The sequence below is a fragment of the Camelus dromedarius genome, chromosome 10 (assembly GCF_036321535.1).
Source record: "Camelus dromedarius isolate mCamDro1 chromosome 10, mCamDro1.pat, whole genome shotgun sequence".
NCBI lineage: Eukaryota > Metazoa > Chordata > Mammalia > Artiodactyla > Camelidae > Camelus > Camelus dromedarius.
Window position 1 is genome coordinate 23154764 of NC_087445.1, and position 14240 is coordinate 23169003.

The window sequence follows — 14240 nt, forward strand, 5'->3', positions numbered from 1 at the left end:
ATAACAAATCATAACCAGATTTATGGTGATCATTTTGAAATGTACAGAAATATCAAATCACTACATTGTGTAACAGGTACTACACAATGCAAGTGTTGTAGGTGAAGTATACTTCAAAAACACACTCATACAAAAAGAGATCAGATTTATGGTTACCAGAGGCAGGTGGGGGTGGGGAGAGGTATTTGGATGAAGGCAGTTGCAAAGTACAAACTTCCAGTTACAAGGTAAGTAATTCTAGGGATGTCATATACAACATATTACATATAATTAGCACTGCTGTATGAAAGTTAAGAGAGTTACGCAGAAGAGTTCTCATCATAGGAAAGAAATTTTTTTTTTTCTGTTTCTTTCGATTTGTATCTATATGAGATGATAGATAGTCACCAAACTTATTGTGGTCATCATTTCATGATATATGTAAATATATCAGATCATTATGCTGTACACCTTAAACTTATACAGGGCTATATGCCATTATATCTCAATAAAGCTGGAGGAAAAAAAGTTTAAAAGAATAGAGGACCAGGAAAACTTTCAGACAGGAAAAGAGTGAGAAAACGGTCACCAACAAGGGAATACAAATAAGAATAACATCAGGCTAATCAACAGCAACAGAAGAGTCTGGGAACCAGTGACGCAAGGCCTTCAAATTCTAAAAGAAAGACTTCCAATCTAAAAGTCTGTATTCAGCCAGATTATATCCATCTTAATATTTTACTGATAAAAAACGTGTTCAGACATGCAAGATCAAATAAAACTTAGCTCCCAGACACCCTTTCTTTAGAAACTACTAGACTATGTACTCCAAAAGTAATGGAGGCAAGGGACCTAAGAAACAGAAGATCCAACAGAGGATAACGAAAAGTCCCCGGGTGATGGCTGTGCCAAGTGCCTAGACAGCACTGAGGAGGTGGTGCAGAGGAGAGTCCCAGAAGAATAGGATAATTTTCTGAGGAAAGATTCCATAAGGTGGCCAATCAGAATTCCTTCCTGGTTTTAAAAAGTTACACCCCCACTTTCAAGGTACAAGAATTTTTAACAGCAATTTTACCCTCAGCAATGCTGGGTACTATCATTTTCTTTAATCTTACTATTGTTATGAGTGTTACTGTCTTTCTTACATTATGGTGAAGTTAACTATTTTTCATGTTTGTTATTCATCCGAAATTATTCTTTCATATCTCCTTTGACTTTCTTGGTAGGTTTTTTTCATAAAGGCTTTCTGCTTTTTCTTACCAAATAGTAGGGGATTTAGAGAGAGAGAGATTTATCCTTTGCTGTAAATATTTTTCTCATTTGGTTGTCCTTTTATTTTATTAGAAGTGGAGGCTTTACTTATGTATGACTTTAATTTTTCCTAGTCAAAGCTATGAATTTATTCCTTTACAATTTTGTTCTTCTGCTTTATTACTAGTAAGTCATACTGCACTCAGAGAGCAGAAAAAATTAATTCAAATTTTCTTCTTAGTTTATTGCTATTTTTAATATTTTACTCTTTTTAATCCAACTTGAATTTATTTTAGAATATAATGTCAGGTAGGAATCTAATTTTATTTTGTCCTAAATATTTAACCAATTATTTTAACATGATTCACTGAATAATCTTTCCTATTCTTACTGATTTAAAATATCTTGATATACTAAATTTTCATATATACTCTGCAAGCTCTACAAGTCTACTACTGGTCTTTCATTTCTGTGCCACTGGAAGTCTGATCTTAGAGATACTGTAATTTTTGGCCACTCAACAACCTTTTCCCTCCTTTTGGTACCAGCATCCTAATTTCCTAAAAAAGAATTTCTTTTGAGTGGCTTTAATTTTAGTAGAATTGAGAGGGATTTATTTGGGGCAAATTATCTCTTTCAACCAAATGTTCTCTTTCTGAGATTTGAATCCTGAATAATGTTACAAAAAGAATGAAAACTGCTGGTACCAATTAACCCCAATTTCATCCATCATTTCTGCTACCAAGAGCTCTGGAGGTGCTCTGGGACTCATATAATTTCTGAGCCTGACTCCTTAACATCCCTCTGAATCTGTGAATATGATTCCCATATTCACTGAATCCCCTATTTAAGTTAACCAAAGCTGGTTCCTGTTGCATACAACCAAAAACCACAACTGGTACATTACTGAAGCTTTATAATCTGTATTAACTTCAGGTATAGTAAGTTCCTACTCATTAGTCTTATCAAAATGTTTTAGAGACTCTCATGTGGATGAATTTTACAATCTGTCTTTCCAAAGCAAATCCACTGAATTTCTGATTGGAACTGCTTTAACCCATAATATAATCTAGGGAAGATTCATATCTTTACACTGTTAAGTGTTCCCAAAATGTCTCATCATTTTCTTTTAAGACTCTCAGTTAAATTCCATAGTTTTTTAAAATGTATTTATTGTTAATTGCATTCCTGTTGTTGTCAGTGTGGTGATGAAAACTGTTCTAGTATTTTATTCTCTGATTATTACTGTTCTAAGAATGTAAACGTAGCTGTTATACATTATTTTCTTTTTGACCTCCTTCTTGAATGTTCTTACTAGTATCAGTAATTTCAAAGTTTATTTTCTTGACCATTCAGGTTATCGGGGTTAGTATATCATCTTAAAATAGTAAGAATCATACCTTCTTTCCAAAAATTATAATTCTTACTGCTGTTCTTGCCTGTATATATTTCTTTGGCTAAAATTCTCAGCAAATGTTAAATGACAAAAGTGAACTTAAGGAGAGAATCTCCAGCATTTAATCATTAAATACTCTTTATAAATGTTTATTTACCTAATAAGAATTATAAGTTTTTGTTAGGATAAAATTTATTTATCTATTGAAATATTTAATTTCCCACAAAGCAAAAGAAAATTTTTTAAAAGAATTAACAAATAAGTTAGATTTCTCTCAAGATTCCAGTGATTATCAGTATCATTTACTCATAAAAATCATATCTTTCATTTGTAAACTAATACTCCTTTTCCATCTAAAGTCATACCTGAAAAACATTTTACAACACTATGCAGCTGGTACACATGATTTAAACTACAAAATTAGAATTTAGTATTAGGTATACAAAATATTTTCCTGTGCTGCTTCCTCAACCTTGTAATGTAAACAGTTATCCTCAAACTTTACAAATATTCCATGACAATTAACTGTTAAAAACAAACAGCTTTTTTTTTAATTAGGAACAAAATTTACTCAGATACAAAAGTTTTCAAAGAAGCTAATATTCAATTGAAATAAATGTCAAAAAAATTCGTTTCATATTTTATCGCAGAGTAAAACTTTCTCTGACTTTAAATTACTGACTGGAAACATATATATGCTATAAAAGAATGAGAAAATGTACCTCAAACTCTTTTCTAAGACGTTCCTCTCGTTGAGTGCTAAATTCGAGTTCATTTGTTTGTCGCCGTAAAAGGTCAGAGCAGTCCATGTGCTCAGCTTCTAATTTTTCTACTTTCTTGTGCATATTTTGTACAGCACTATCTTGTTCCTGGAAAATAATTCATTTTTGCATCAATAAGTTTATAAGCCAACAATGACTAAAATTTATTCTGTGTAAGACAGTGAGTAACTAAATCTGTGCTTCAACCATAATAATAGGTTAATTTACATAAGCAAGAGAGGACTGGATATTTTCTAGCAATGTTTCAAAATATACACGTATTTAAACAGCACTACCAGGGTTTTACAACCTAAAAAATCTGATTAATACATATTACAATTGAAAATGTATATAGCTTACTACAATGTTATGCCTATTCAACTGACCTCTGAAGGTAGTTATATAATACTGTGGTTCAACTGCCATGTATAAAGTTTTCCTCTCTCATTAAAATTGTATTAAAATATTTAGTAATACAAATATAAACCACTCCCTTGTGTGATAAGGAACGATTAGCCTGAATGCCTAATAATGACCCTTGAGAGATTTTTATGTGAGCTCATGGTACTTTATGCTTAGAGCTCTTAAAGTTGCATCCACTAGATGGCTGTATTTCATTTTCTCTTCAGTTTTCAAGTTTTGAAATCTTTGCTGCATTATTGAAAGAAAAATAACATCAAGTTGTCTTCTATTTAGGTCCTTCAATCTCCTTTTCCAACTAAACTCAGAAATCACAGTTGAATTTTATACAAGTTCAAACATAAAGTTAACACACATATCAAAGGTATTTTCCACAGTAATTTAGATTAATCTTTCTCACTTAAGGTGTTTGACAAAGCCTTGTTTCCCCTCTTTCCCTCACCAGCATAATCTTATTTGGGAACACACATGTATTAATACATGCCTCCAAGTATCCCTAACCACTCAAATGGTATGATCAGGATCTGAGTGAGAACGTTTCAAGTACCAAATATAATTCTCTGTAAAAAATTCTAGTTTGGCAAGTACGCAGCAGTATAGTCCACAAAGGATGAAGAAGAAAATTTAATTCCTCTCCACATTTTGTCATTCTTAAGACTACTATATTCTACACCTGACTACATATGAACTCTAAAGAATTATTTTCTTCAGGTAATGGGAACTCCTTAATATACAAAAGTTCATCTACTTACACATTTTCTATCTTTAAACTATCATAGATAAGAATAAAGCCGGGTACCAGAGCAAGAGTGTGTCAACACTGCCTACAATCAACAGAGAGCACTCACAGTTTTCATCATGACACCCTGAATTCAGAAACAAAGGGTATTGTGAATAGCCCTATGTAATCTAACTTCATCATAAGAGTACCTTCATTTATGAAAGCAAGTTTTAAGACCATTAAGCATTACACAAGTATAAGTTACTATTATTATTCTACATGATAGGACCTCCTTCTCCAAACAGTCAATAGTATCAGTATTAATTCAAACTACTGTTAAATTATATGCCTTCTTGACTTACAAATATGTAATTCCAACTTCCAATCATCCACTTAGATCACTCTGTATAAAAATGTATAAACAGCAATTTACAAGGCTAATCACAAAATAAACTAAACAATTTGAAATAGAAACAAAGTCTATAACCAAAAATGTTTATCTCCTAGTTGAAGGCAATTATTTCAAACAATATTTATTAAATCAAGAAAAATAAAGTATTCAGGAAGTCTCATGAGATATATTTATAAGAAAATATGACTTGTGATTCCCATTGCTTTGATAAATAGTATAAAAAGAAAACAAAGAATCATTCCAAATACTATACTAATATATGCCTATCATTCCATGTGAGTTTGAATTTAATCCTATAAAAAAGAACTGGAAAATGAATGGCTATTAGTTAGGGCTTTAACTTTATGATATTTGACTTATTTAAATATTACTTACCAAGTAGCTTTCAACTAAAAGTCTTTCAAAATGTAGATCACAGTTCTAATGCAGAGGTCAAGTAGTCATTAATATTATGTGATAATTACTACACATTATTTGATATGGATACCAACATAGAGTTTTTATTGAACAAACTGCTTTCCTCATGTAGTATAATTTTTAGGAATTCTATTCACATACCCAAGAAATTTATAATACGTAATTAAGTTAAAAGATTACATTAATTAAAATTACATTGATTGATTTTTCTAATGTTAAACTCACTCGGCCTCTCCGGTATAAAATCCTTTTATATTTTATCTTTTTTGTATTTTTGCTGCATTCCGTTGGCTAATATTTTGTGTAATACTTTTACATGTATATTCATGAGTGAGAATGGCTATAATTATTAGCCCTTCTTGTATTCTTGTCAGTTTTAGTTTGGTATGTTATCAAGAATTTTCATCTCTGGCAGAGTTTATGTAAGACTGAAATTATTTGTTCCTTGAATGTTTCTTTCTATTCACTGGTGAAGTAATTTGGGCCTGGAAATTTGACACTGACTCAATCAAGTCTTCTACCTCCTACATCTTAAATTAGTTGAGGAAGGTAAGGGGATTTTATTCATCTGTTTGAAATATCCAGCCAGATAATCCTATAGCAAAGATCATGGTTAAAAGAGCTAACCCAACACTGACAGCTTCTAATAAGCTTTTTAGTCCCGTACTCTTACACATAAGAAAACACGGTATTTTTTTAAAAAATTCCCCAGCATAAAAGATGAAATCTAATCAAATGGAGAGGGGGGGAAAAGATCACCTGGGAGAAACATATACAAAGAGAAGAAAACTTCAGAATATATTCAGAGAACATAAGTAGTTACAGAATGGCAGAGTAAAGACGACCAAAAATTCTTTCCTCCATTAAAGCAACAAGAACATTGCCCAAAAAAAAGTCAAAATCAAAATATTTATAACTGGAAATTAACCAGAGGCCTGCAATAATCCAAGAAATATTTATCAAGAAAATCAGTAAGAATAGCAGTAAGAATAGCTGAATCTCAGTAAGAAAAGCAAATTTTGTGGCATTTAAATTTGCCTTAATTCCACACTGCCTTCCCCCAACTCCTGATGGCCTTGAAAATCAGCAGTGTCAATACAATTGCATAGACATCGAAATAACCTTTATGTCCATCAACAGATAAATGGGTAAAGAAAATATGGCATATAAGTATACAGTTTAATACACACACACACACATACACACACACACACACACATATATACAGGTGTGTGTGTATGTGTGTATATATATGTATATATATATGTATATGTATATATAGTTGACCCTTGAACAACTATAAGCATGGGTTTGAACTGCATGGGTCCACTCATGCACAGATTTTTTTCCAATAAATATGTTGGAAAAAATTTTCGGAGCTTTGTGACAACTTGAAAAATAAAGATAAACTGCATAGTCTATAAATATCAAAAAATTAGAGAAAAGTTACGTCAAGAGTGCATAAAATATTGTACATACTAGCCTATTTTATCATTTAGTATCATAATATACACACAAATCTATTATAAAAAGTTAAAATTTATCAAAACTTATACACACAAATACAGACTCTACTTGGCACCATTCGCACATGAGAGAAATGTAAACAAACATAAAGATGCAGTATTAAAACATAACTGCATTAAAATAACTGTAGTCCATAGTGTATACTGTAATTATTTTGCAGCCACCTCCCATTCCACTGCTCAAGTGAGCTCAAGTGTTGCGAGTATCTGCTTAAAATGCGGCTTGATGCTAACTATTTCCACATGAGCCATTCATCTCTCCAGTAAACTTCACATCACAGGAAAAAGTGATCTCTCATGGTTCTCAAGTCTTCATTGTGTTTAGTGCAATACTGTAAACCTTGAGTAACACCATGGGACCTATACAAAGTACCACTAGTGGTTCTGGAAGAGCTCCCAAGAAGCAAACAAAAATAATCACATCACAAGAAAAAGTTGAATTGCTTGATATGTACCATTGACTGAGGTCTGCAGCTGTCATTGTCTGCCATTTCAAGACAATGAATCCAGTGTAAGGACCATTGTAAAAAAATAGAAAAGGAAATTAGTGAACTATGGCTGAAGCTACAATAGCAGGTACGAAAACTTGGCACTTTTTGTGGAATACCTTTTTATCTCATATTGAAAAGGCAGCTTTTACGTGGGTGAAGCATTGCTGTAAGAAGGGCATACCTACAGACTCTAATATGATCCAAGAAAAAGTGAAGTCATTATATGACAACTTAAAGCAAAAGGAAGATAAAGGATCTAAAGCTGGAGAATGTAACACCAGCAAAGGATGGCTTAATTATTTTAGAAAGAGATTTGCCTTTAAAAATGCCAAGATAACAGGAGAAGAAGCTTCTGACAACCAAGAGGCAGCAGATGAGTTCCCAGATGCTGTTAAGAAAATCACTGAAGAGAAAGGATGTCTGAACAGGAGAAACCTGTCTGAACAGGTTTTTAAAGCAGATTAAAATAGCCCCACTAGGGGAAAAGACGTCCAAAGGATATTTAATCATAAGGAAGAAAAGCAAGCACCAGGATTTAAGGCAGGGAGAGATAGGCTAACTCTACTGTTTTGTACAAAAGCAGCTGGATTTATGACCAGGACTGCCCTTATCTACAAAGCTGCTAACCTCTGAGCTGCTGGTCTTTTGGTTGTACCAGAAGGCCTGGACAACAAGAACGCTTTTTCTGAATTGATTCCATTGACGTTTATCCCTTAAGTCAGGAAGTACCCTGCCAGTAAGAGACTGACTTTTCAAGGTCTTTTGATATTGGGCATGCCCCTGGCCACCCAGGGCCCCATAAGATGAACTTGAAATGGTCTCCTTGCTCCAAACACAACATCACTAACTTAGTCTCTAGATCAGGGGGTCATAAGGATCTTTAAGGATCATTACATATGGTATTCTATGGAAAGGATGGTCAATGCTATGGAAGAGAACCCTGAAAGAGAGAACATCACAAAAGTTTAGATGGATTACAGCATTAAGATGCCATTGTTCTTATAGAAAAAGCCATGAAAGCCATCAAGCCCAAAACAATAAATCCCTGCTGGAGAAAACTGTGTCCTGATGTTGTACATGACTTCACAGGATTTACGACAGAGCCAATGAAGGAAATCATCCAAGAGATTTGTGGATATGGCAAAAAAAGATGGGGGTGAAGGATTTCAAGATAAGGATCTTGGAGAAATTCAACAGCTAGCAGACACTACACCAAAGGACACCACACCAACTTAATGGAGATGAATGCTTCCAAACTAGTGTCAAATGATGAGGAAGAAGACATAGAAGAAGCAGTGCCATAAACAAACTGACATTAGACAGCCTGGCAGAAGGCTTCTGGTTTCAAGACTGCTTTTGACTTTCTTTTACAACATGGATCCTTCCATAATACGGGCACTAAAACTAAAACAAACAATGAGAGGAGGACTGGTACCACTTAGGAACATTTTTAAAGATGTGAAAAAGCAAAAACTTCAGATAGAAATGAGGATGTATTTCTGTAAAGTTATACCAACGGTACCTGCCTCTCCTGTTTTCCACCTCCTCCATCTCTCCCACCTCAGCCACCCCTGAGACAACCCCTCCTCCTCCTCCTCCTTAATATGAAGACGACAAGGAAGATCTTTCGATGATCCACTTCCACTTAATGAATAGTAAATAACGTTATGGTGTACAGTTAATAAACTTATCTGTTGTGTATATGTGTGACTTCATGTGAATATCTCATAACTGTACAGCAAGGACTGTATGAGACGTTCCTGTGTCCTCATCATCACCTAAGTATTCATTGTCTAGAAAGAACATCCTGTGCAAGATTTGTGTTGAAGGAGATAGCCTATCCTTACACAGGCATAAGGTGAGTGGTATTTAATATAAAATTAGTAATGTGTTAGTTTTCTTATGGTTTTATAACTTTGTTTTCAAAGAATCACGTTACTGTACAGTATGTCTCTCTCTCTTGTAACTAGAGAAACTGCATATCAGCCTATCATCACAGGTAAATGTTTTTTTCCTAATGTAACAATGTTTGCATCAGAAAGACTGTAATACTGTATGCCATAAAATTTTTATTTTATAAACTGAATATTAAGATATGATGTATTTTATAAATTGAATATTAAGATATGATGTATAACATGGCTACAGTTAACAATACCATATTGCATACACTGAAAGTTGCTAAGGGAGTAAATCTTAAGTTCTCACCTCAAGAAAAAACATTTGTAATTCTGTGGTGTAATGGAAGTTAACTAAACTTATAATCATTTTGCAATACATACATATATCAAACATGCTGTATACCTTAAACTTATACAGCATTACATGTCAATTATGTTCAGTAAATCTGGAAAGAAAAAAAAAAGAACCGTAGCTATGAAATCCAGCATGCTGGCTACTTTTAACACCGAAAATATTCAGTAAAACCAGAACTTAAATATGAGATGAAAAGTGAGACTGGAGGTCTTCGAAGATCATCTCCGTAGAAAGGACACAAAGAGGGCAGGCACCATCAGTTAAACAGATTGGAGCAAACCTACCCAATCATCTCTGCTTGCTTGTTCCTCAACCCCACTTAAATAAAGATGGAATTAAAATGAACTGCAGAAAAGATGACAGCAAACAAGAGACATCAAAAGCCAATTTGGAAGATGGAAAGTAAATGGACAAGTGATAAATGACAGGTTTCAGCTTTTTCAACCTTGCTGAATACTCAAAAAGGGAAGAGCCTAGTAGCATGCTGAATTCACATCCACAAAAGATCAGAAATTGGAAGCAGCAATTACCCCTGAAACCAAGCCACAGGGTCGAAATGAATATAGATGGATTATGGGATGTTCCTAAAAGCAGCAGTTAGTTATAGCCTCAGATCTCCTCTGCCAACTCCCTCCCTGACAAAGGCTCCTCTCCATCTTGGAAAAAGAGAGTTTATTTACTAACGAGAGATGCTGACCCAAAGAAGTTCTGAGGTCATGAAAACCAGACACAACTGAAGGTCAGGATAAGATATTTTATTAAAAATGAGATTAGGTGAAACCTGTATCGAGGGTGGTAAGACCTCACAGCTCCCCTTCTCTCTTCAGAACACTGACTCCTACACTTGGGTAGTCTAAGCATAAGAGGAGAGACTGGAGGGCTCCTTTATGGGGAAACTACCAGTACAAGGGAAAAGAGCTGCAGATGCTGGTATTTTTAAGGTGCCCAATTAAATGGAAGGGCTCCACATACACCGATCTTTCTCCCAGCCTCTTAGTGCCTCATTCTTAAACATTAAACACAACCAAGGATCATCAGACTTTTGAGGAAAGCTTCTCATGTGAAACTCAGACAAATGGCGCCAAACACTCAGAAAAAACAAAGATGATCTGGGACAGAGGGAACACAGAGAAGAGACACCTTCAAAACAAGCATGACTTCCATTCTCAGAGAGTTAAAATAAGACATTACAAGCATGAAACAAGAAGTCTGTCATAAAAAGGTAGTGAAAGAATAAGAAATAGCTCTTGGAAATTAAAAACCCCAAAGCAGAAATGAAAATACAATAGAAAAGTTGTAATATAAAATTGAAGAAATTTCCCAGAAAATAGAGCAAAGATATAAAAGGATGAAAAAGAGAAAAAATTAAGAATGTCAACTTTATGCTAAATTGACCTTTAATCCAATTCAATTCCAATCAACATTACAGCAAGGCTTCTTGGTGGAATATAGCAAGCCAATTCTTAAACTCACATGGAAGATTAAAAGGCTAAGAATAGGGGGAAGGTATGGCTCAGCATGAACGAGGTCCTAGGTTCAATCCCCAGTACTTACATTAAAACACACAAACAAACTTAACCCCCTCCCAAAACAGGCTAAGAATAATTCTCCTCCCCCTCAAAAAATATTAAGAATATGGAGAAGGGAACTTCCTCTATCAGATATCAAGACTTACTCTAAAGTCATGACAAATAAAGCAATTTTAAAATTGATTCAGGGGGTAGAGCTAGGTGGTAGAGCGTGTGCTTAGCATGTGCGAGGTCATGGGTTCAATTCCCAGTACCTCCATTAAAAAAATTTTAAATTGATACACAAACAGGCAAACATGTAAGTGAAATAAAAGAGAGTGCCAGGAACCAAACCTTAGATGTATAGGAGCTTGATATGAGAAAGAAATAACATTATAAATCATTAAGTGGTAAGAAAACAGACAGCTGAATAACTAGTATAGGGACTTGCGGTTATCCATTTGGAAAAAATAAAATTAGACACCACTTCATGCTCTATACAGAAAAAATATTTTTTTCTTTATGACTTGGGGTTATATAAGACATAAAAAGCACTATTAATAAAGAAAAAGACTGATAAATTCAACTACATTAAAATTTAAAACTGCACCCTCAAACAAAATGTAAATCGTCTCCATGTCTCCACACAGAGGAAAAAGATATTTGCCATGGGTATTTAAATAACCAAGGATTAGTAACTAAATATATTTTTAAAAACTCCTATAGATCAGTAAGAACATACAAACAATCCAAAAGGAAAATAGGAAGAAATATAAAATTGCAGTTCACAAAATTTTAAGAAACATCAATGGCCAATAAACATAACATGCTCAATGCCAGGGAAATAGAAATTCAAGCAAGAAGAGACACCTCCTATTGCAAAGAAACTAAACTGGAAAAATACCAATGTTCAAGAGACTGCAAGGAAAAGGAAACTTCTCTCAAATTGGCACAACCACTTGGGAGAACAATTTAGCATATATTTTACCTCCTAATAATTGCATATACACTAAATATATCTCACATAAACAAAAATATTTGGTGTTCATGGAGGCACTGTCTGCAATAATTAAAACTTGGAAAGAACTTAATCAACCCAGTAATGGATAAACTAATTATGGTATGTATATAGGATAAAATACTCCAGAGCAGCTAAATTGAATGAACCATAGCTAGTTTATTACCTTGGTTAAAACACAAGTGAGAAAGACAAGTTGGATGAATATTCATACTGAATGAACTGTATGTATATTTTTAAATAGCTCTTAGAAATTATTATATTTTTAAAACACACAAAATACTAAAAAAAAAAAAATTGTCAATGTTTACAGACAGAAAATTAAACACCAACCTCAAAATGATGGTTATCTTTTGAGGGGCTGAGGTGGTGGTGAGATGGTGAAGTGATTCAGTCTTCAATGATACAAAATTTATTGTTTGTTTTCAATTCTGAGTCATATATGACAAACACTAACATGATCTAGAAGGTAAGTGTTGGCTATGTTAATTGTATTGGTTCATTATATTGGTATTAATTATATATTATATATTAATCCCTATTATTTTTTGTATTTTCAAATATTTGTTATAAATGTATGGTTTAATCAATATAATCCGCGTCTGGGGTACATTACAATATGCAAGAAAATTCCAAGAGTTATAAAATACTTCATGCAGTCAAGATTATCAAGATCAAGTCAAGATTAATCATATATCAAGATTAACTTCCCTTCTCCCAAATAAATTTTTTAAATTTTTGTTACACAATTTTTCTAATCAAACCAAAGCTCCTGTATCCTTACAGTGAAAAAGTGTGTCTGTGTGTATGTGTGTAGTATGTGTGTGTGTGTAACAAAATCATATTAAAGATACCGAAAATTGAGCAAGTTTTTCTTTGTTCCACTAGAGGGAGGTGTTGAACTTAAAATATTTTTAAATAGAGCTTGTTTCTGAACTGACATTTAACATCACAGTTAAACCACTGTGCTGTTAGAAAATAAACTTGCTTTCTTTCAACATTTTACAGAAACATAGCCCTAGAAGTACAATTCTTTACATGTACTCATATAAATAACACTTCTTGAACTCCAAAATATGGTTCCAAGTCTGAAGAGTTAAAGAAGTATAGTTAGAAACGTATCAGAGCTAAAAGACTCCTACCTAACTAATGAAATATACCGACATAGACAGTTACAACCTTAGTCTTATACACGGTTATCTCCTGAAAGAGCCAGAACAAGCTCCTCCTCTCTAAATCCCCAAAGCCAGCATGTTCTAAAATCAAAAATAGTGTTTACTGCTGCAGAGTATAAACTGGTACTAACTTTATGTAATATCTATCATAATTGTAAGTCCATAAACTTGCAGAACAAGCAGTTATACTAGGCATTTACACAGCTGAGTCACTTGTACAACAGCTCCAAGATACAGACAAGGATGCTGGTGATTCATCTTAAATTACAGCAAAAAAATTTTGAAGGAAATAAAAAGGAAACAATAAGGGGTTCATTAAATATACTAGGAATTTCTACATGGAAACACTACATGGAATAATGTACACCAAACATGTGGACACCAAATATTACTGAAGCATATTTATGTAAATATAATAATACATACTTATACATCTTAGTTGAAGAGTAGGATCGGAGGGGGAAGGGGCAAGACTTTCACTTTCTGCTTTTAATTTTCCCCAAATTGCTATTGCAGAGACAAGAAATAAACAAAAACAAAACAAATGTTCGTTTTAAATAAGAAATTTTTTAAAGTAGAGGTAAAAAATAAAATAATACATATTTTTTCCAAGATCAACATAAATACATCATTCTAAAATTACCATGGCTTTGATGTGTTTTGAAATTTCAAATAATGGACACGGAATTTTTATGTTTATCAAAAGAGGGTATGCATTTAAGAAAATGGAAAACAATTCCTTACAATGAGGTTACTTTTGAGGTAACTCCACTAGGAATCTCCATTAATATTCCAGAGAAGTACACCTCTATTTCACACTTCAATTACTGGGAAAGAAAGGAAACATGACAAAAAATTAAGATTTTCTTTTTATAGTTGAGTCTGAATTCTTAAGCCCAGATGAGAGAA

The 14240-nt window shown here is 33.4% G+C and overlaps 1 protein-coding gene across 1 annotated transcript in view; it reads right to left on the bottom strand.

Annotated features, from left to right (window-relative positions):
* The window catches only part of CCDC171 (coiled-coil domain containing 171), a 319953-nt gene that overhangs the window by 272174 nt on the left and 33539 nt on the right, over window positions 1-14240 (bottom strand). Inside the window, exon 7 of the mRNA XM_031449678.2 lies at window positions 3349-3495. Within this exon, the coding sequence (XP_031305538.2) occupies window positions 3349-3495 (147 nt within the window). The remainder of the gene's footprint in view (window positions 1-3348; window positions 3496-14240) is intronic.